General features: G+C 40.8%; 1 protein-coding gene across 1 annotated transcript in view; it reads left to right on the top strand.

The window, feature by feature from the left end:
- Window positions 1–1,311: 1,311 nt before the first annotated feature.
- Window positions 1,312–24,177, top strand: part of traf7 (TNF receptor-associated factor 7) — a gene marked incomplete at its 5' end in the record, with an annotated part of 55,038 nt that continues 32,172 nt past the window's right edge. Inside the window, 10 exons of the mRNA XM_084329216.1 lie at window positions 1,312–1,321; window positions 1,504–1,595; window positions 9,924–10,040; window positions 10,779–10,871; window positions 17,005–17,038; window positions 18,096–18,318; window positions 21,996–22,130; window positions 23,347–23,442; window positions 23,810–23,931; window positions 24,091–24,164. Coding sequence (XP_084185342.1) covers window positions 1,312–1,321; window positions 1,504–1,595; window positions 9,924–10,040; window positions 10,779–10,871; window positions 17,005–17,038; window positions 18,096–18,318; window positions 21,996–22,130; window positions 23,347–23,442; window positions 23,810–23,931; window positions 24,091–24,164 — 996 coding nt within the window. The remainder of the gene's footprint in view (window positions 1,322–1,503; window positions 1,596–9,923; window positions 10,041–10,778; window positions 10,872–17,004; window positions 17,039–18,095; window positions 18,319–21,995; window positions 22,131–23,346; window positions 23,443–23,809; window positions 23,932–24,090; window positions 24,165–24,177) is intronic.

Here is a 24,177-nt window from a genome sequence, read left to right as displayed (position 1 = left end):
TTGGAGAGGCAGTATGTATTTAGTTTGACATAATCAAGAAGTGTTGAGCTTAGCCGCATTGAGCTTGGGTAAACAATACCGGCTCTCATAAAGCACATGGCTAATTTGCTTATTTGTTTGTGGAAAAGGGGTCTTTGATTTGGGGACAATGAGATGTCTGGCTAGCAAGCCAGCCTTCACATCATATTCTCTGTTTGTTTAACCACAGGCATCTTATTATAGTAATGCTATGGTTTATAGTAGGGATGCACTGAATGGGAAATTCTTGGCCGAAACCGATACCGAAAATAGGAAACAGTTGGCCAAAAACCGAATGCCGAAAGGCCGAAAATGATTAATAGAAATGTATATATAATGTGTTTTTTTTGTTTTGTTCAGCTACCTGATTATGACAAAATACATGATTATGGCAACACTTAACTTAAATAATATTAATAATCACTATTATGGGTCCATAAAACATTTATTCAGCACTTTTGAATGTATACATTAATGCCAGACTGACTGCTGAAAGATTGTACAATTTAAACATTTTCTCTTTGCATACAACAAAATGTGCATTAAAGTCAAGTGCATTTTTTTTTCTCTGTAGGATAACTACAACAAAGTGCATTCAGAAAAAAGCCAATGTGCTTTAAAACGACATAAAGATCTGCACACACGAGAGGGAGAATAGCTTATAGCAGACTTAATGATGTTACTGTAGTGGCTACAGTAAGCATTTCATAGAAAAGTACTCTGTATTTTTGTATGACAACTAATAAAGAAACTTGAACTACTGTCATAATTCACGGCGTTCTAGCCTACATGGAAGGACTGTTGTATTTACTACATCTCCTGTGACTCTTAGCGGGGGATGACGTAGCTTAAGAGAGACTGGTGAAAGTGAGGAATGGAAGCGTTGTTAGCTAGCTTAATGCTAACGTTAGTTAAAAAGGTTTTTAACCGCAAGGGGCATATAGTAATGGCGAGGATATAAAGCATGTTGAAGACTCATTTATTCGACGCGTTGCTCGCGGAGTTTACATAGAAACAGCAAGAGGCGTTATCACAGGCTGCAGAACGCAGGACTGAAGAGCTCACGTTGCGCATGTAATGACTGAAGCCGCGTTTTGATTACGTCATTACAACAACACGTTAGGTAGGTTACGAACACAACCCTGTTCTTTGACATTCTGTGATATTTCTTCTGTGCTAAAACCCTTTCGGCCGAAAGTGCCTTTTTTAACCATTTTCGGCCGATAATTTTCGGTGGCGGAATATTCGGTGCATCCCTAGTTTATAGATCTGCAGAGTGGGCGTTAATGCATAATGCGGGCATGTGAGTTGAGTTTACATTTTTGGTGTGTAGAGTGTAGTGTATTCCATTTTTCATAAATTTCTGATGGATTTAGGATGTAAGTGGTTATGAAATTGCACATAATTAAATGTTTTCTCCAGTAGCTAGAAGCAGCATCGTGGAACTAATGTAATAAATAGATGTTTTTCTCTGTGTGCTTCCAGCAGAGGGTTCCAGTAGCTACAAGCAGCATCGCAGAACTCCCTCTTCCTCCAGCACCCTCACCTACTCCCCTCGAGATGACGACGATGGCATGGTACACACACACACACACACACACACACACACACACACACACTCACACTCACACTCACACACACACAGAGATGGGTGACAAATTAAAGAGAAAAAAAAAGTGTCTTAGAAAGTAGGGCTGGGTGATAAAACGATAGATTTTTAATAATCGATGTCGATTGATAATAAAAAAAGATATAAAGAATTTTTTTTTAATATATTTTTTTTTTGTGACCTGCAACAGGGCAGTTTTAAAACCAGAGACCGTGGACAGACGTGTCTTTCTTGCCTGCAACTTAAAGTAATGGCTTTGCTTGTCCAAATGACAATACTGACCAAATTGAGATTTATTTTTCTCTTGTCCATTCATTTTGTTTGCTTTCTAATTTAAAATACAGTTTGAAACCGTTTGTACACAGTAGGCTATGTGTGCTAGCAGAGCTAGTCTCCAGTCGCGAGTCACGGTGCACATGTGATGCACCGATGTGAAAATTCAATTGTGGCCGATACCGATAACCGATATTAATATTGCTGTTCTGGCCGATACCGATATTTACCGATGTCGATATCTCTGTATAGAAAAACTTTTTTATGATATTCAAATAAAGAGCTATTTTCCAAAAGGCATTTTTTTTTTTTTTTTATATATACTTTTGTATACTTTTGTAACTTATTTTCAGAAATGACTGATATTTTGAAACTATTTAAGGCCAAAACATGTAAAAAGACAAATATATATATATTTATTCTATCTTGATATCGGACCGATACCGATGTGTAAAAAAACGGCCATATCGTGCATCACTAATTATTGATATCGAGTGATATGATATCGTTATCAATATCGTGATATCATTTTTGGCCATATCGCCCAGCCCTAGAAAGTGTCTGGGCCACAAGCCTCCAGAACAGTGTGCAATGTGTCTTGGCATATATTTGTCATGTCTCTGGAACTCTACTGGAGGGATGGAACACCATACTTCCAAAGGATATTCCCTCATTTGGTATTTTGATGATGATGGTGGTGGGCTGTCCTGAGAACGTCGGTCCAAATGGATGGAAATGTTCTTGCCGTCTGTGGCCCCAATAACGAACCCTCTTTCGAAGCCACTTAGATCCTCTCCTCTTGCCGTCTTGATCCAAAATCCAGGTCAACTGGGCCTGCTCAGCGGTTTTCCTACACGATGCCACAGAGCGCGACAGGGTGTTAATTGTTCAGTTGTATCACACAGTAACACTTGCGTGTTATGCAAGTGGAAGCATCTGCATTCATTTATGTTTCTCCACTCATTTACTCGTGTTTTTAATTTGTCACCCGTCTGTTTATTATACACACAGACACCGGTACCGTATGTCCCCACAACAATACATAAATATTGTTTTCACTTGTAGGGACATCTGGTCCCCAAAGCAATGGCAAAATGAGGACATAATAATGATAATAATAACAGCTTGGATTTATATAGTGCCTTTCATGAAACCCAAGGACGCTTTACAGAGCAACAAAGAGACAAATAAAACATAATAAAATAAATAATAGTAACAATGACACAATGAAGGCCATAGGCACATGTGGGTTTTCACGGCTCTCTTAAAAGACTTCAAGCATGTGGCGTAGCGGATCTCAGCCGGGAGAGCGTTCCAGAGGGTGGGGGCCGCCGCGCTAAAGGTTCAGTCCTCAAAAGTTGGTAGGTGGGTGTGGGGGATGGAGAGCAGATCAGTGTCTGAGGATCGCAGCCTCCGGGAGGGGTTGGAGGAGGTCAGATAGGTACTGGGGGGGGGGGGGGGCAAGGGCATGGGCATGGAGGGATTACAGGGCAGCAAAGACCGTGAATGAAATCTAGTATAAGTACAGTTACTTTTGTATAATGTCCATAGCTCTGCCATTTTTCACCAGATTGCAACGCAGTCTTTTTTGTAGATGTTCACAGAAAGGTATAGAAACAATATACATTGTATTTTATGGCAATAACGTTCAGGTTTGTTCGACCTGTGAGATATAATCATGAAATTAACGTTCAAAAAATCTTTTTGAAAAGTAATCCAGCATAGATGGGGGCTGGTGTCAGCTGGGTAGTTTTATGAAATGTTTACATCCATTGAAAGCCCCGGGTCTCTTCTTTCTTAGGACTACAGCGGTTTCATGGCGGCTTCCTATATTTGTGTCTTAATTCATCCGGTTTCCGATCCAATGCGCTGAGATTTCTATAAACTCATATTTCGCTAATAACACTTAAAATCTTTGGTAAACAAACGTAGTAGGCAGGGCACGAAATTAACTTAAAAATCTACCCGCCAAGCATATTTATTACCAGCCAAAAAAACGAATTTTTGTGTCACATATATATATAAAAAATTCAGTAAATTTCAAGTACCGGTAGATGGGGTATTATGTTGAAGAATACACTTAAATAAGAGGCCAGAGTAAAATTTTAAGCAAATTATTTTAATATATTCATTGATGATTGATTAATCAATACATGTAAATTCAATCTTAAGCTTAAATTGTAACCTACTGTTAAACATCATCAGACTCCTCACTCTACCCTCTTTGCAGGATATAACAGAACATAATTAGGGATGCCCCGATCACGTTTTTTGCCACCGATACCAATCACCGATCGTCTATGAGCCATATCGGCCGATACCGATCATTTTTGGTTTAAAAAAAATATATATATGTGTCACCTCACAGCGCTTTATGCCAGATCTCTACATTTTCATTTTTCAGATTATTCCAGATTGCTAAAGTACAGAATCTAAGCTTTCAAATGATGTGTCATATGTTGACATCTGAGAATGTTTTGAACACGATGTGCCCAATTATAACTTCTAAAACTGGCTGTGTTCTAGATTACCAAAGAGGTGAAAAGGTGTCTCAAAGGAAGGCAACTTTTCACACTTCAGACAGTTTCAACTGGGCGTCAACAAACCCCCCTCCAGCAACGCCCCTCACCTGAATAACCTTAACATAATTAAGTGCTGCTGAATCAGAGTTCTCTCTCCTCAGGACCCCTGTCTCTCCAGGACCCCCTATCTGGACTGTATAGGACTGTGAAGCTATGTACCCCCCCCCCCCCCCCCCCATGCTGCTTTGACACCAGAATTATTGTTAAATCTATGTCACAACGAGAAAAAGCAACAAAGTCCTCACTCAGTGGCATGGGCCTAATGTTATGTAGCTCTGCAAGCTGCTTACACACTGCTTATCATATCACTCCTAGCTACACATACGCACGGTCCTCATGTCATGAGGTGATGAGCATCTTAAACTATCTGGACTCAGTGGTTAAGAGGTGATGCAGCATCTTAAACTAGCTGGACTCAGTGGTTAAGAGGTGATGCAGCATCTTAAACTAGCTGGACTCAGTGGCTAAGCGGTGATGCAGCATCTTAAACTACACACACACACAGTGCTCATATCCCTCCTAGTTACACACACACACAGTGCTCATATCCCTCCTAGTTACACACACACACACACACACACAGTTCTCATATCCCTCCTAGCCACCACAACCTAATGTTATGTAGCTCTCCACCTTGCTATCTGATGCTCATCACCTCTCTTAGACACTGATGTAGCAGTACTGTCTACCTGTATGTCATGTATGTCAATGTTATGATGAATTGAAAATGGGGGACCCTGATGTAAACAAGACGAAAGTCTTTCTCTGGTCTGCATCCCCTTAACAATTGTGTGTATTGAGCTGTATTGTACTGTACCCATTCTGCAATCTGTGCTGAGATTATAAACTTGTTGTTATTACACACACACACACACACATGGACCCTGCATCCATACACTTTCGTCTTGTTTACAGCTCTCCACCTTGCTATCTGATGCTCATCACCTCTCTTAGACACTGATGTAGCAGTACTGTCTACCTGTATGTCATGTATGTCAATGTTATGATGAATTGAAAATGGGGGACCCTGATGTAAACAAGACGAAAGTCTTTCTCTGGTCTGCATCCCCTTAACAATTGTGTGTATTGAGCTGTATTGTACTGTACCCATTCTGCAATCTGTGCTGAGATTATAAACTTGTTGTTATTACACACACACACACACACATGGACCCTGCATCCATACACTTTCGTCTTGTTTACAGCTCTCCACCTTGCTATCTGATGCTCATCACCTCTCTTAGACACTGATGTAGCAGTACTGTCTACCTGTATGTCATGTATGTCAATGTTATGATGAATTGAAAATGGGGGACCCTGATGTAAACAAGACAAAAGTCTTTCTCTGGTCTGCATCCCCTTAACAATTGTGTGTATTGAGCTGTATTGTACTGTACCCATTCTGCAATCTGTGCTGAGATTATAAACTTGTTGTTATTACACACACACACACACACACATGGACCCTGCATCCATACACTTTCGTCTTGTTTACAGCTCTCCACCTTGCTATCTGATGCTCATCACCTCTCTTAGACACTGATGTAGCAGTGCTGTCTACCTGTATGTCATGTATGTCAATGTTATGATGAATTGAAAATGGGGGACCCTGATGTAAACAAGACAAAAGTCTTTCTCTGGTCTGCATCCCCTTAACAATTGTGTGTATTGAGCTGTATTGTACTGTACCCATTCTGCAATCTGTGCTGAGATTATAAACTTGTTGTTATTACACACACACACACACACATGGACCCTGCATCCATACACTTTCGTCTTGTTTACAGCTCTCCACCTTGCTATCTGATGCTCATCACCTCTCTTAGACACTGATGTAGCAGTACTGTCTACCTGTATGTCATGTATGTCAATGTTATGATGAATTGAAAATGGGGGACCCTGATGTAAACAAGACGAAAGTCTTTCTCTGGTCTGCATCCCCTTAACAATTGTGTGTATTGAGCTGTATTGTACTGTACCCATTCTGCAATCTGTGCTTAGATTATAAACTTGTTGTTATTACACACACACACACACACACACATGGACCCTGCATCCATACACTTTCGTCTTGTTTACAGCTCTCCACCTTGCTATCTGATGCTCATCACCTCTCTTAGACACTGATGTAGCAGTACTGTCTACCTGTATGTCATGTATGTCAATGTTATGATGAATTGAAAATGGGGGACCCTGATGTAAACAAGACGAAAGTCTTTCTCTGGTCTGCATCCCCTTAACAATTGTGTGTATTGAGCTGTATTGTACTGTACCCATTCTGCAATCTGTGCTGAGATTATAAACTTGTTGTTATTACACACACACACACACACACACATGGACCCTGCATCCATACACTTTCGTCACACACACACACACACATGGACCCTGCATCCATACACTTTCGTCTTGTTTACAGCTCTCCACCTTGCTATCTGAAACAATGGCTATCAATATAACGTTAGCAACTTTAACTTGCTAGCTAGCTAACGCTAACGTTAATGTAATAAACGTGACATGGTTGGACTTGTGGTCGGCAGAAAAACTTGGTGTAGTTTTATCAAAGATGCGGAATTGTAAACATGCTACTGTAAACATAAACAAACATTCTTAAACTTACCCATGCAGACGCATCTCGACCGATCTCAGTTAATTCCGTTGAATAGCGCGGTGTTTTCACCGTGAGCAGAGACTGAATCAACTGGTTTAACAAAGTTCCTGTACTCGTTCATTAGATCCAATGCATTCATCTCTTTCTGATCCAGAGTGCTAATCCCATTGAAAGTGTAAACAGCCAGTGCGTCGCTTCAAACACTCCCCCAATGTAAATCTCTGCGGGCTGCAGGCTAGGTTTGATTCACATGCAAATACAGTAATTACGCCCCCGTTTCATTGAAATAAAGTCCATGAACAACCTAAATTTAAACACAGGTTTGACACTATTTTAGATATTCTAACTGTTCGTTTTTATAGTAAACAAGTACTTATACATTCAATTTATAATAATGTGAAGAAAAGAAAAAAAAACACATAAAAAAAAAAAGAGAAAACTCTAGAAGGTCTAGCCGAGAAAGGGGCGGGCCGAGTTGTGGTCGCAAGCGCTGGTAGGTGACACATATATATATATATATATATTTTTTTTTATAAAAAATATATATTATATAATCATACTTGTAGTTGTATTATCTGCGAGACATCGCCACCACGCAACAAGTCAAAATGCTCGCTATCTGCAAACAGCTCCACTGTCTGTGTGTATACTCGAGTAGCCTCCAGCTCCAGCAAGGATTCTCTGGCGCTGCAGCTGGACCCTATACTCTGCGTTGGTCAAATCACATTCAGCATGCCCTCATGCGATGGAAGCCAGGGGCTCGAATACGCATCGAATCAATGTTATAAGACATTGATATCAGGAGCTATCTGTAGCTACTGCTAGCCGGCTAGATAACGTTAAGACAACACCTCAGTGAACTATTTAGTTTACTGGGACATTTCGTAGTGAGCTAACGTGAGCTAACGTGAGCTACCTAGCCAACGGAGGTATCATGCACTACTAGACTATTGCTGGAGCATTTGTTTATCAGGAGCTAACAGTAGCTAGCCGGCTAGATAACGTTAGACAATGCCTCATGTATTAAACTAAAAGTGAATAGTTGACTGGGTCATTTTGTAACAGTAGCTAACGTTAGCTCACGGAGGTCCCACTAGACTAGAGCAGTCAGCAGAATGCCTGAGGCAATAGCCTCTGTGTTTACACAGGTTTGGGAGGAGGAGGAGGAGCAGTGCGCTGCAGGTCTGTGTGCTTGAGACAGAAGTCCACAGAAGTCAGGGAGTGAGAACTCCGCTAAGAATTGGATCATGTTTTTCGATCGGTTTTCACATGCCTATTTGGTTGCCCGCCACATGGCGGACAGACCTCTCAGTCTCACTCGCCAAACCTAAAATCTGCCTGCCAATGGCGGGTGGCGGGCTCTAATTTCGTGCCTTGGTAGTAGGGATGCCCCGATCGATCGGCCAGCGATCGGTATCGGCCGATATTCAGTATAAATATGAGATTGGTGAATTCCGATAATGCTTTATTCTCGCCGATCGTGAAAACCGATCGAAAAACATGATCCAATTCTTAGCGGAGTTCTCACTCGCTGACTTCTCTCTCAGAGGCACACAGAGCTGCAGCGCACAGCCCCTCCTCCTCCTCCCCCTGCCCCTCCCAGACCCGTGTCAACAGAGGCTCCAGCAATAGTCTGCTCTAGTCTAGTGCATGGGACTTCTGTGAGCTAACGTTAGCTACCTAGCTAACGTTACTGTTTAAACAAAATGACCCAGTCAACTATTCACTTTTAGTTTAATACATGAGGCATTGTCTAACGGTATCTAGCTGGCTAGCTACTGATAGCTCCTGATATCAACAAATGCTCCAGCAATAGTCGAGTGCATGATACCTCCGGTAGCTAGGTAGCTAACGTTAGCTCACGTTAGCTCACTGTTTATATCTGAGGCGTTGTCTTAACGTTATCTAACTGGCTAGCTACTGATAGCTCCTGATATCAACAAATGCTCCAGCAATAGTCAAGTGCATGATACCTCCGGTAGCTAGGTAGCTAACGTTAGCTCATGTTAGCTCACTGTTTACACGAAATGACCCAGTAAACTAAATGGTTCACTGAGGCGTTGTCTTAACGTTATCTAGCCGGCTAGCAGTAGCTACAGATAGCTCCTGATATCAATGTCTTATAACATTGATTCGATGCGTATTCGAGCCCCTGGCTTGCATTGCAGTCACGAAAGGGGCTAGCTGAGGGCATGCTGAAAGTGATTTGACCAAAGCAGAGTACCGTATACTGTTTGCAGATAGCGAGCATTTTGACTTGTTGCGTGGTGGCGATGTCTCGCAGATAATACAACTACAAGTATAATTATATAATATATATATTTTATAAAAAATATATTTATATATATATTTAATTTTTTTTTATATATATAAAACCAAAAACGATCGGTATCGGCCTATATGTCTCTTAGACGATCGGTGATTGGTATCGGTGGCAAAAAACGTGATCGGGGCATCCCTAAAACGTAGTGCTTGGCTACATTTGAAAAAGAAACGCAACATTAATTAATACGGACTGTATTAATCTATTTATGATGTGAAATAAATCCGGTCAGCCTCAAGGTTCAGTGGGAGTGTTTCCCCGTCTTCATCGAGGGTTAAGTCACAGAGTTGTTGTTCCACTGTGGGCTTATGAAGCCTGTTGAGACATGGAATCTAATTCTGTGATTTCTATACAAATAACCTAGACATGGCGACTTTAGCTCGCCCCCGTCCAAATGCATCCCAAACACCCGATTGGAAACCACCTCTCTACTGAAAACTAGTGTAGGTGGATGAATCTGTCCCAGCATGGATGAATAAGCATGGCTGACTTCTCCCTCCCCCTCAGCCTCCCATCGGGACCCCGCGCAGGTCTGACTCAGCCATCTCCGTGCGCTCTCTCCACTCCGAGTCCAACATGTCTCTGCGCTCCACGTTCTCTCTGCACGAAGAGGAGGAGGACATGGTAGGCTTGTGTGTGTGTGTAATATGAAAATCTTAGGGAGACGTTATCTAGAGGTTGGTTGAACCTTCGACTACAGCCTAGAGAGGAAGCCTTTCTAACCAAGAGTATGAAATATCAACAACTGGTGCAGACCATTTCACAGCTGGGCTACAAGTGTAAACTCTTATTACAAGGTATTGTTCAGTATCTGCTGTTATTGGTAGCTGCTCAGTTACAAGGTATCGTTCAGTATCTGTTATTGGTAGCTGCTCAGTTACAAGGTATCGTTCAGTATATGCTGTTATTGGTAGCTGCTCAGTTACAAGGTGTTGTTCAGTATCTGTTATTGGTAGCTGCTCAGTTACAAGGTATCGTTCAGTATCTGTTATTGGTAGCTGCTCAGTTACAAGGTATCGTTCAGTATCTGTTATTGGTAGCTGCTCAGTTACAAGGTGTTGTTCAGTATCTGTTATTGGTAGCTGCTCCGTTAGCAAGGTATTGTTCAGTATCTGTTATTGGTAGCTGCTCCGTTAGAAAGGAGACACTGCTTTCACCTGCTACTGTTATTTTCACCATCTTGTATCTTGTTTCTATGCGACAATGTAGCCAGTCAGGCACTTTTGTAACTAACTGTCTCTCAGTATCTGATTGCATTATTAGCGTTTATGTCCTTGACATACTTGTGTATTTATATGTCCACGTAAATTTAATTAAAGTGTGTGTGTGTGTGTCTGTGTGTGTGTGTGTGTGTGCACGCAGGAGCCCCAGGTGTTTGCTGAGCAGCCGTCAGTGAAGCTGTGTTGTCAGCTGTGCTGCAGTGTCTTCAAGGACCCTGTCATCACCACATGTGGGGTGAGTTTCCTCTCTCTCCTCTTCCATCCCTCCTCTCTCCCTCATTCACATCAAGCTATACACCCCTCACATTCTCTGCCCTCTAGCCTGTACCCCTCCTCTTTTATTTTAAACAAATTATTTATTTATTTGATCATTCAGTTAAATATGACTATCATAATGTATTGACAACATTTTGATACATAATACACAGAAATAACGATGCCATGACACATGTGGATGATCAACGATAGATTTAGATTTATTTTATTTTCGTGTCACTCAATGAACCAACATGTGCTTATTAGACATGACGCACACAGTTGCAATGGTAAAATAAAATAATTATTATAGAAACAGAAATTGCCACACAAACTCTTAAGCCCGAGGCCTATTTTCGGAAAATCTGCCTAAAAAAAGTAAATGATCTTGAGATCACGTGTACAGAAAATCTAAGCAAATGAATAAAGTGAAGATGATTAACCCTTTCTCTGCCATGCTTATATCCATCCTTATACCATCCTCTGCCAGCTCTATTTGTCTATGGAGATGTTCCCCTTCTTTGCAGGGCTATAACTTTTTAAATTGTATTGCTAAATTGACATTACTATGGCCCATTCAACGTCAAGTATCTATCGTTTAGGATGTTGCAACGTTCTACTTTTTCATTCACATATTCATACTAAAATACGGTCTAAAGTATAAATATGTTTTTATCGTTTTCTGCAGCATTCTGCAGAACGTGAGTTATAGAGATAAATACATATATTAGATCATCAAATGTAGTTTGATACCGATTGACGTCAGATAAAAAATTTCAATTGTACAAGGTCCTAAACGTCATGCCTTATCTGCTGGTGACCGGAGGGGGGGGGGGGGGGGTTATAAGTCCGTGGCCCACGTTAAATCATTTATGTATGTATGTATTGATCAGAGCAGTTTGTATCGAAAATAATAATCAAACACGCTGAAACTCACCGCAGCTTTCTCTGACCGTTGTGGTGATCAGCGTGGAGCAGAAAGATCGCTATTATGGGATGTTGATATATGCGATCCATTTCCAGGTTGTATAATACTATATACGTCCAAATCATGTTGTTTATCGAGTTATTGGCAACGGATCGCTATCCAGTGTATCAAGCTGGAGTCCCGCGAGCGATAGCGAGTGGCCGGACGAAATATGGGTGAGCACCACTTCCGGCCGCTCACTTCCGGTTTTGGCGATTCGCCGATCGGCCACCAGATGGCGGTCTTGAACCGTTGGAGAGTTGAGAGGAGATCAACAGCAAGTCTCAAGTCTCTGTGGGTGAAATATGATTGCCATGACAGATTTTTGAAATATTGATCTCAAAGACGATGTACGACGTCATTGGCAGATTAAGCATGGCGAGCAATGACGTCTAAAGTCGTCCTTGGCGATTAAAGGGTTAAACAGGAGATTTTCTAGAGACTGTACTGAATTCTGCCATCTGGACACATGCTATTTGAAATATTATTATACAATATAGAATATCAGGCCTATAAATGATCTTACTAAGACAAATAGCATGGGACCCAGATTTTTCTCCAAACAGTATTGACGGTTTTTTTAAGACATGGGAAGCTAAGGGCCTCATACGTTTCTATCAAATGTACAATGAAGGAGTGGATTCTTTTGAAAATGTAGCTAATAAATATGCCTGTCCTAGTAATCACTTTCACCGATACCTGCAAGTAAGAAGCTACTTAAGAGAAAAAGTCCAAATTAAAACTCTTGAAGATCTCCACCCCCTACTGAAATACATGATAAAGACTCAACAAAGCCATAACCTCAAAAACACAACTGGACAAATCTACAAAATTGAAGATTTAAGCTATATTAAAAATAAATGGGAGAAGGAACTGAAAACAAACATACCAGATAAGGAGTGGAATCAAAGCTTTAAAGATATCTTCCATTACATAAAATCACCCTTTTGGCAGGAGTATGCTTGGAAAATAAATATGAGGTACTTTAGAACACCATCGAGTATGTCCAAATACGCACAAAATGATCCCGGCTGCTGGAGGGAGTGTGGGGAGAAGAATGCTGACCATACACATATTTTCTTTACATGTAAAAAAATTCAAATCTACTGGTCAGATATTCTAGACATAATGGAACAGATGTTTGAGGAAGTGGGTATAGAAAAACATGATATACTCTTAGGAACACGCCCCAAAAACCTACAAAAAGAAGAACTATACCTTTTTTTATTTTGAGAGCTGCAGCACTTAAACAAATTACAAGAGCTTGGAAAAAACTTGAACCCCCGAAAGTAAACAAATGGTTAGAAACTGTAGAGGACATATATAGTATGGAAAAGGTAACCTACAAAATCAATAAGAATGAAAATATGCTCTTTAAACTATGGAGGGGTACTAGTTGACAGACAGATCAGTCTTTAAGGAAGATTTTAAGCAACATGAAACAGCGATGATCTACTGATCAATTGTTGGGGAACACCCCTTAGGCCTACAGCTATACCTACAATGAAAATTCAAGCCTTTTTACTTATTATTATTATTTTATTTAAATTTTTAGTTTTTTGGTTGGTTTCTTTTTTCTATTAATTTCTTATTTGTTTGCTGTTATTATTGTTGTTGTTGTTTGTTGTTTTTCTTGTGTGTGTGTGTGTGTGGGGACGGGTAGGGATGGATGTTGGATGTGTGCCGGTCCGGGATCTATGCTGGTGCTCGCCCCTTTGTTTGTGTTTTCGTCTCTTGTTTTTTGTATGGGTGATGGGTACAAAAAAAAAAAAAAAAGTGTCAAGATTTGGAATATGCGTATGTACATTTGTGTGGGTATGTACGTATGTAGGTATGGACAGGTGCAGTTGTGTATGTGGGTACACTTACTATACCTAAATGTAAAATGTTTTTCTTTGACACAATAAAGTATATATAAAAAAAAAAAAAGTAAAAAAAAAAAAAAATTATCTTACTATGGCCAAGTCGCACATCTATGGATCGGGCCAAATCTACCCTTTCCAATGGCAGAGTTCAATCTGGATTTAGTATCACCAGGCGTGATTCACAAACCATGAATGAAATTACTGTACAGTTACTTTTTTATAATGTAAATTTCTCCACCATTTGTCATCAGATTGCAACGCCTTTTTTTGCTAGACGTTCACAGAAAGGTAGATAAACTAACTATGTTCTGTTTTATGGCAATAACGTTCAGGTTTGTGGGAGATGATCCCGAAAAATAAGAGAAATAAAAAAACTAAATCTAGGAGTCAGATGATTGACAGGGGCTAGCCTGAGCTAGGAAGTCCTGGGTCTCCTCTCCTCATAGGACTACAAACAAATGGCGGTGTCATTTCCTAGCGTCAATTCTCATCTTTTTCCGACTAGATTTCTCATATTTCACTAACACTTTAAACCATTGGTAAACAAACGTATTGCTGAAAATATACACTTGGACTGCTGTTTTTACAGGGTCTTTAGGGTCTTTACTTTAGGGCTACATTTGAATGGAAAGAAATTCAACATTAATTCATACTTTCTGTAGAGATGGATTTATGGCGTGATGTCATTTGCGGTCCAGTACCGGACCGCTCGGGCTTAACACATTCAGCGCCAAGGACGAGTAAACTCTTTTTTGGATCTTTTTTCTTTTATTCGATTTTCTTATTCATTATTCATTCACAGACCTCTGTGTTACCATAGGAAAGCATTCTGAGATCGCTAGAGTGCAATACCGGCCGCATCCTGCTAGGTGGCAGTATCGCCCACCCTTTGAAACCTTATTTAACGTACATCTCATTTCCTCCGGTCGGATAATTTTGGGACAGGCAAGTCTAGCGGTTCACTCGATCACATTGGAACGTGCCCAGGACACTCGATGCATATGTTGTGCCGGATTATGTCGGGGACCAATACTGGAAATCGCGATCAGACAATTGGAATATTCTTTTTGGAATACCCCCGATCAAAGGTAAGGACTATCTGACGTCAATTCCACCTTGATCCTACAATGATTTCATATCGATCCAGCTGATCAGTGTGTGTGGTGTTCAAAACGAATGCCGTTACTGGCGATCAAAGCATCAAAAAACGACCCCCCCCCCCCCCTTTCATGCATTCATGATGAAAAATAATACCTATTATATACATTTGATTTGGAAATAGTAGTGTGTCCAGGCGAGAAACGCCAACGCGTATAGCAGAATTCACGTAGCGCCCTATAACTCAAGCTTTTCAGGAATTAGCCCGGATCACTCCTAAACTATACAATATTTACCACATGATAACGCGCGAACGTATACATGAAAAAATTATCTCTTTTTTTGCATGTTCGATGGGAGAAAGTCACTGTCAAATTACCATAGTATTGTCTCCATAGCTATAATATAGAATATAGATATAGCTCTACAAACATAGTGACGCACAGTGAAAATAGGCTATGGAAACCTAGTGCTTTAGCTACAAGGATGAGTGTAATAGCTGGCGCTGAAATGTGTTAACACATTGTCTGCCAGGCATTGTGCCCATCTTTGTGCCCTCTCTGCCAGCGCTGTAAGCCTATGGAGTGGCTCACCTTTTTTGCAGGGCTATAACTTTTTTAATATTATTAGGGCTGACCTTCGATTTCTTTTGGAATTCGAAGCTTCTGGGCCGAGATTCGATTTAAATTCGAAGCTTCAAAAAAAATTATTATTTTTTGAATTTTTAATTTAATTTTTTTTATGTTTTGGGACTTGTACAGCACTTTGTTCAACTTTGTCAGTGCTGTAAAGTTTAAACCTTTTTAAATCTTAGACAAACAAAACACGTTGCTTTCATGAAATATTGTAAGCCATCATTTGAGGCTTTATAAAAGCAGCACAATGAACACAAATCTGTCAGTGCCGAGTCCGACCTCATCTTAAATAACAAACAGCATTGCTTGTTGTAGTTAACATAGAGAGACAGAGTTGATTTTGCAACAAAAAAAATTATAATACAATTTTATTTTCATATTCGAATCCCATGCCCATCGAACGAAGCTTCGAAGTATTTAAGACAGCCCTAAATATTATAGCTATATCGACATTACTATGGCCCATTCAACATCGGGTATCTATCGTTCCGGATGTGGGAATGTTATATTTTTTTCCATTCATACATTGTCGTGTTAGTACCCTCGTGAATATAAGTATGTTTTTAGACTGTATAGCAGTAATTCCTAAAACGCGAGTTATAGGCCCGACGCATATGATACATTATTGATTAGTGTTTTGTTCCTATACACACGCTATATTAAAAAATTCAAATGTATATGATCGGTATACATTATGCTTCATCATGCGTGAAGGAAAGGGGGGGGGGGGGGTCGTTTATAATTCCTTGATTGTCAGTAACGGCTTTTTTTTAGTATGGGTTGATACGTTGATCAGATGGATTGCAGTGAAATAAATAAACAATCAAGCTGAAAATAACGTTAGATTCCTCTTACCGTTCGTCGATGAGACTGGAGGAAAAATATTCCAATTATTTGACGTCGATCTGCTAGATCCATTTTCCGTTTGTATGACGCAATAAACGCCGAAATCATATTGATTCTTGTGTTTCGAAAGCGATCCAATGCACTCGAGTGTGTATCTAGACCCACGTTACAATCTATCTCTGCCGGAGGAATTTCCCAGATGCACCGAGCGCCACTTCCGGTTTGGCGTGGAGTGTAACTCGCCTGAAATCCACCAGGGGGTGGTATTGAGGCGTTGCAATATCAGACAGGGTCCAGCTGCGTCCCCGGAGGGAGGCTGGATGAATTATGAAAAAATTAAACATCGATCATAAAAACGAGTAAACTCGTTGTTGCCGTTATTAGATTGGCGGGCAATAACAAGTATACTCGTTTTTGGCGCACAATGTGTTAAGAGGTTAAGATTATAAACAAAATACAATTAATAAAATTTGTAACCATTATTTAAAACTCGATAGATCTTTTGAGGTTGCCCTCATTTACACGGATGTTGAGTGATACACAGAGTAAAAAAATTTAGTTGGACAAGATCCAAAGCTCCAGTTCTGTCTAAAAGACAATCCCAACGATGCAATAACGCCATATGGACTATCGACTACATTGCGAGACCACACTCACATGGTCTATCTCTCTGTCTATCTGTCTGTCTGTCCTCTCCTTCAGCACACCTTCTGCAGACGATGTGCCTTGACTTCAGGTGAGATTCCAGTCAATCGGTATTACATGTACACAGTAGGGCTGACCCTGATTAGTCGAATAGTCGATCAAAAGGAGCCGTAGTCGAATGCAAAAAAAAAGAAAAATCATTCTTCTTTTTTATACATTTTTTTTTATCATTCTTTCCAAAAGCAAAGAGGCTTAGAAGCGTGGCTAACGCTAATGGCGCGCATACCAGAGAGGCTAACTGCCTAAGAAATGGGCACAAGAGGCGCTGAAAGAAGATTTCACCCATCTAAAACACTACAAATATCAAGATGTATCCATCAGTGGACCAATTGCATGCTTTCGCAGAGGACAAGAAGCCTTCAGTCGACTCCTTCAGACATTAAGTACTGCCCACAGCCCAAATGGATTACAAAAAATATATATATATTACGGGTGTAACGATGCAACCTCACTTCGATTCGATTACGATTATTCAGGCAACGATTCAATGCATCATGAAATCTCTTCATTTGACCACGATTAGATTAATTTCCGATACATTTTCTATCTGTTAATTCCCCAAAAAAAATTAAATACACAAATGTGGCTGGGGGAACTGATTCACTCAGCATGAATGGACTTTAGGTCAATAAAAACAATACACAAAAAAAAAAACATAAAAAAAAAGGTTTTCAATTTCAATTACCGGTATAATCGATTCTAACATATTCAAATCGATGCATCGATTCTGTCACATTAGAATCGATGCATTTAGATTAATCGATGCATCGTTACACCCCTAATATATATATATTAAATTTGTTTAATTTTTTTATACAAAATCTTAGCCGGGGACAGCCCTAGTACACAGCATGTCGACCCATATCACCCATAGTGAGACGGTTTAGTGACTCCTTAGTCCTTACCCATTCCTTTTTTACTTATTTCACTCTTGACCACTTTCTAGAAAAAGGATTCAGTCCCTTTTTTATGAATTTTTTTGTAAAGTTTGCCTTCATGTAGTATTTTTTTCCCTTTACACCCTGTATTACAGGACGATAGCCATAGCTTGTTTCTGAGGCTCTGTGTGTGTGTGTGTCTTCTCCCAGACAAGTGCCCGGTGGACACGGCTAAGCTAACGGTCGTGGTGAACAACATCGCGGTGGCCGAGCAGATCGGAGAGTTGTTCGTCCACTGTAAATACGGCTGCCGCGTCACAGCCACCGCTGCCGGGGGCGCCTCGCCCTCCGCCTCCACCGTGGCCGGCAAACCGGGAATGTACGAGGTGGACCCGCTGGGCTGCCCCTTCACCGTCAAACTCTCCACACGCAAGTACGGACATTTTGATCATCAGCCTCCTCCTCGATGGCACAAAGAGAGAGGATTATAGCTTTGCGACTAGGACGTTTATTTTATTATAATAACATAGACGGCGTAGATTAGGCTTGGGCGGTATAATTTTTTTCATACCGTCATACCTTGCTGACATAATACCCCGGTATGGGTATTATGACGATATGACTTTCATTTTCATCAGTGGGGGGGGGGGGGGGGGGGGGGGGGGAAGCGGAGCTAAGTTAACAATATACTCGTTATCACCATACATAACGCTTATATTGAAACACGTTGACATTAGGGCCGTTCTTTCAACCTAAAAGTGCACTTTCTTCAACCTCGAACCTAAATTCCTTAGCGACCCGTGTTGCCAATGTAAACAAATCAGCGCGCACATTCGAGACACACGGATATGAAATGAGTCATACGGAACAAATAACGTATAACGGAAGCTGAAATTAGAGCAATATGACTCACAAACTCACGACGGTAGTACACAACTACACATACAGACGCACAAAATTGATTCTGCATTGATTAAGTGATCATCAAAACCCAGCTTAAGCCGTTAAACCCCTGTAGTGAATTGCGACGCCAATACGCACACACACACACACAGTCGAACTGGAATGCTTTACCAAACATACACTCCCCAGCATTCATATCTCGTACGTTCATCTTCCAATCGCTTAACCATAACATAACTTACTTACCGGTACCCAAACAACGTCTCCCAGAGTCCACATTCATGCACGAATCCATTTCAAAACGTTAGAAATACGCTCCGTTTCCCGATTCCTCAATCATCCAATGTCTGGAAGTGGACCCATGGTCCATTAGATCTTAATAAACGGCGGCCATCGGTCCATAACCGCATTCTATAGAAGAATAAGTCTTTATTTGTCGTGCAGATGAAAGACCCAAAGGAACACGCGCATTGCGTCATCCTGCTCTGCTGAGCTCTGACTGAGAGAGGGAAAGACAGACTGCCCTGCCCTCTGCTGGCGCGTGCTGTGCACTACAAGCAACTCTGTCAGTGTAATAGAAGGAAACCCATTTTTGATTTGGCGCACAGTCTGTGACGTCACGGTATTGAGAATCATGCCGGCGGGATTTCAAAATACCCTGGTATACCGTAATACCGTCATACCCAGGGAACAAACTTAACTTTTTGACTTACCAGCCATTTGGCTGGTAGATTTTTAAAAGTACCAGCCGGGCAGATTTTTTACCAGCCAAAAATTATAAATAGCTTTTTAGTATATCGCCATGTGTTATTATTACATATAATACTCTCATATGCTATTTTCAATTAATATCATAAACAACATAAGGAATATTAGCATAATTTTGAGTGGACTGAAGGAATGAGTCAGCGTTAATAGTTTTAAAATGCAAATAATTTATTGAAACATAGAAGTGGGGTCGGGACACACACACACACACTGTTTCAACTCACCACCCCTGCATTATATTGTAGTCTGTCTTCAAACTTCCACTCTCGAAACTTTTTTATATATGAATATCAACATTATCTGTCCATCCTCAGTAATCCTCAGTTTACTATAATATACTCCTGTCCTGAGTCCTGACTAGTGACTCCATCGTCTTTCCAAACGCACGCACACACACACACAGGGAAGGGGAGAGTGCCCCCCCCCCCCCCATTTCCCTTTCCTCAGTGCTGTTCACTATGGCTCTGCCTCGTCTGATCATCAGGATTAGCTTGTTGGCTTACGTTAACGTTGTAGTGATTGGTACATAAACGTTAATTTCGGGCGATGTGGGCATAAAGGAATGGCGACGGTGCAAAGCATGTAGCTGCATTGGACTCGTTGTGAGAAGAAAAAAAACATCACAGACTTATTTTGAGTCTGTAGGCGCACTGCTGTGTTGACGCTGCTGCTCTGTTGACGCTGCTGCTCTGTTTTCAAGAAAGTGAAACATGGAGTGGGCGGATATCATATGACTCGCGGAGTTGCTAGGTTTTTCAAAATAAGAGTATCATATGAACCTGAACGTTGCTAGCTGCCGGAGCCCAGATATTATGACTGGAGCTGCGCTTGGGGCGGCAATGAGACCCGCACAGGATTTTCAAAATAAGAGTATTGATATGAACTACACGCCAGCTGGCGGGCAGACTATTATTTTTAGTCGCCAGACGGTAAATCTACACGCATTTGGCGAATGGCGTGTAGTTATTTTGTTCCCTGGTCATACCGCCCAAGCCTAGCGTAGATCCTAAGGGAGAATCGTTGACTTTGTTACTAAACAGGTTTTACGACACGTTCTTCCTTCTTTGTCCTAACGGTAGGTTCAAATGCAAAGTGAAGAGAAACATGGTCTCTCTTTCAGTCAGTTTGACAGCTGATCAATAAAAACTTGGTCTCTCTTCCAGTCAGTTTGACAGCTGATCAATAGAAACATGGTCTCTCTTTCAGTCAGTTTGACAGCTGATCAATGGAAACATGGTCTCTTTCAGTCAGTTTGACAGCTGATCAATAGAAACATGGTCTCTCTTTCACTCAGTTTGACAGCTGATCAATAGAAACATTGTCTCTTTCCCCACGCTCAGTTTGACAGCTGATGAATAGAAACATGGTCTCTCTTTCAGTCAGTTTGACAGCTGATCAATAGAAACATTGTCTCTCTTTCCCGTGTCAGTTTGACAGCTGATGAATAGAAACAGTCTCTCTTTCTGCGTCAGTTTGACAGCTGATCAATAGAAACATTGTCTCTCTTTCCCTGTGTCAGTTTGACAGCTGATCAATAGAAACATTGTCTCTCTTTCTGTTGTGAAGACAAGCTAGTGTGTTTGGTCTCAACAGTGGCGTTGTTGACATTTACAAAAACTAGATCATTTCTAAATCTAACCTATCAAACCTCTATGCCACAGAGCGTTCATAGCAGTCTACTTCATATTCATTGTTAAGATATACCTATATTTGCCTCATCTTGAGATGAGAACCACACGTATCTGCTGCTGCTGCTACATGAGAGCAGACTGACGCCATGGTCCGACACCGACTGGCAGTTGAGTTTCCTTAATGTGTGCAGAAGACTTGGTCTCATGACTCACTGCCCTCGTTGAAACAGCCTCATACCAACTTGACAACATAACGGAAAACTGAATTTTGTCTGAGGAAAGCAACAGTTGTGATTGGTGGATCAAGAAAAGAGGGCAGGGTTTGAGAGAGGTTAATTATCGAACCTATTATCGAAGGAAACTGCGATTGTGGGATTTTCTCTTTTTGACAACGTAGAAACGACATAATCAAAATATTGTGGTATTTCACAACAATTCGAGGCTACACACACGCACGCATGCACACACTATCTCATGCTCAGCCTCCCCCTATATACACACACAATCAGTGTGCTGGAACTGTTTAACAGCTGTCCTCCTAACTCTCCCTCTGCCTCCAGATGTCTCCGCTCTGCTCAGTATAATTTAGTTTTACTCTGTTCTTTTCGCACTTTCATGCCTTTTAATAACTTTTTTATAGCACCTATAAAAGGCAAGTTGAGATTGTAATAGCAAAGTAAAAAATTACGTCTCTGTTTCTCTCTCTCTCTATCTCTGTCATTCTATCTGTCTCTCTCTCTCCCTCTCTCTCTCTCTCTCTCTCTCTCTCTCTCTCTCTCTCTCTCTCTCTCTCTCTCTCTCTCTGTAGAGAACATGAGGTGAGTTGTGACTATAGACCAGTTCGTTGTCCCAACAATCCGTCCTGTCCTCCACTGCTGACCATGAATCTGGAGGCTCACCTCAAAGAGTGTGAACACATCAAATGTCCCCACTCCAAATACGGGTATGACACACACACACACACACACACACACACACACACACACACACACACACACACACACACACACACACACACACACACACACACCTACACACACACACACACTCTGACACACTTTGACACACAGACATTATCCTCACATCAAATGCCTTCACTCCATATATGGGTAGGTGACACATTTATTTCCTGTGGCAGTAATACAATGGCTTTAAGTTGGATCAAAGTTGTTCCCTAGCAATACCATTCCACTGAAAAGGTCTATGCAGACAGACTAGGGCTGTCTAACGGATGGGAATTTGTCGACTAATCCATTTGTTTGTTTAATCGACAAATCTGTAGAATAGTATTTCCCACTTGCAGTGTGCAGTAGTGCTGAGCAAAGATGTTCTCCTCCTCCTTCTTCAGGACTCCTTCAGCAGGAGTCACCAGAGACCCCGCCATACAATATCATCACCATACATACAAGAGTCACCATGTTGTAGGGCTGACTCCGAATAGTCTACTATAATCGATCGAAAGGAGCCATAGTCGACTGCCAACCTCTTAGTCGAATGCAAAAAGAAAATTATAATAATATTATATATTTTTTTTAATCATTCTTTCCAAAAGCAAAGAGGCCTAGAAGCGCGGCTAACGCTAATGGCGCGCATACCAGCGAGGCTAACTGCCTAAGAAAACGGGCACAGAGGCACTGAAAGAGGATTTCACCCATCTAATGAACACACTAGACTAGACAAATATCAAGATGTATCCATCAGTGGACCAATTGCATGCTTTCGTAGAGGACAAGAAGCCTTCAGTCGACTCTTTCAGACATTAAGCACCCCCCACAGCCCAAATGGAATGATAAAAAAATATATATTTAAAGGCCTACCATATTGTAATATTACCATATTGTGATATATTGCGATTTATTCTATTTTCTTTACTGCAAATTATGTCCCCAACATAAAACTTCAACATCTGCAATAAAAAATATATATACATCATCTACATCATGTCTGTTCACCTCATTCCAATCTTTTTTATTTCAGTAAAATGGGATTGTCAAGCACATTAAAGAAATCATTATAATTTATTTTATATTGATATGTGATACTTGGCATCAGTGTATTGATCTAATATCAGCACAATATCTCCCTCGCCCTGTTTCTCTCTCTCCCTCCCTCTCCCACAGTCTCCCACTAACCCTCCTCCCTTCTCTCTCCTCCTCCAGCTGTACGTTCATCGGTAACCAGGACACGTATGACACCCACCTGGAGGTGTGCAAGTTTGAAGGACTGAAGGAGTTCCTACAGCAGACGGATGACAGGTGAACTCTATTCAGATCCTCAACATCGGTTTTTTTCTCTATTTCTGTACCTACTTCATTACTTTGATTATTATACCTTTAAAAACTTTTTTTTTATTATTATAGATTTCATTTATTTGCACAATGGAACAAATAATGCACATAGCCTCAAATTAAGCCGATTGTGCAGGTGAGATTAAACAGAAATTATGAATAGTATACTAAGTACTTCATTACATAAATGACGGTGGGTGCTCTCTCTGTTTCATGTTTGTATTTCTGGGCCTCTGAACCTTCTTTTGCTACTTTTTTCTATCTTTATTCTTTTGAGTAAATTTTTAATTTTTTTTCCTTCATATGTGAACTTTGCCCCTTGCCCCTTGGTTAGGTTCCATGAGATGCAGCTGACACTGGCTCAGAAGGACCAGGACATCGCCTTCCTTCGCTCCATGCTGGGGAAGCTGTCTGAGAAACTAGACCAGCTGGAGAAAAACCTGGAGCTCAAGTTTGGTGAGAGAGACGGAGACGCCTGAAGCGTAGTGTCTGTGTTGCTGTGTGAACGAGTTAACTCAATTAAAATGACATTTTAATGAATTTGGATGTTGACAGCGCTGTTACATTTACATGACATAACTTTATTTAATTCTTTTCACTGTGTGTTTGTTTCAGATGTGTTGGATGAGAACCAGAGTAAGTTGAGTGAAGATCTGATGGAGTTCCGTAGAGATGCCTCCATGCTCAATGTAAGTCACTGTA

The sequence above is a fragment of the Notolepis coatsorum genome (assembly GCF_963971535.1).
Source record: "Notolepis coatsorum genome assembly, chromosome: 14".
NCBI classification, from domain to species: Eukaryota; Metazoa; Chordata; class Actinopteri; order Aulopiformes; family Paralepididae; genus Notolepis; species Notolepis coatsorum.
The sequence above is the reverse complement of the archived record's forward strand: the minus strand, read 5'-3'. Positions and strand labels throughout refer to the sequence as shown.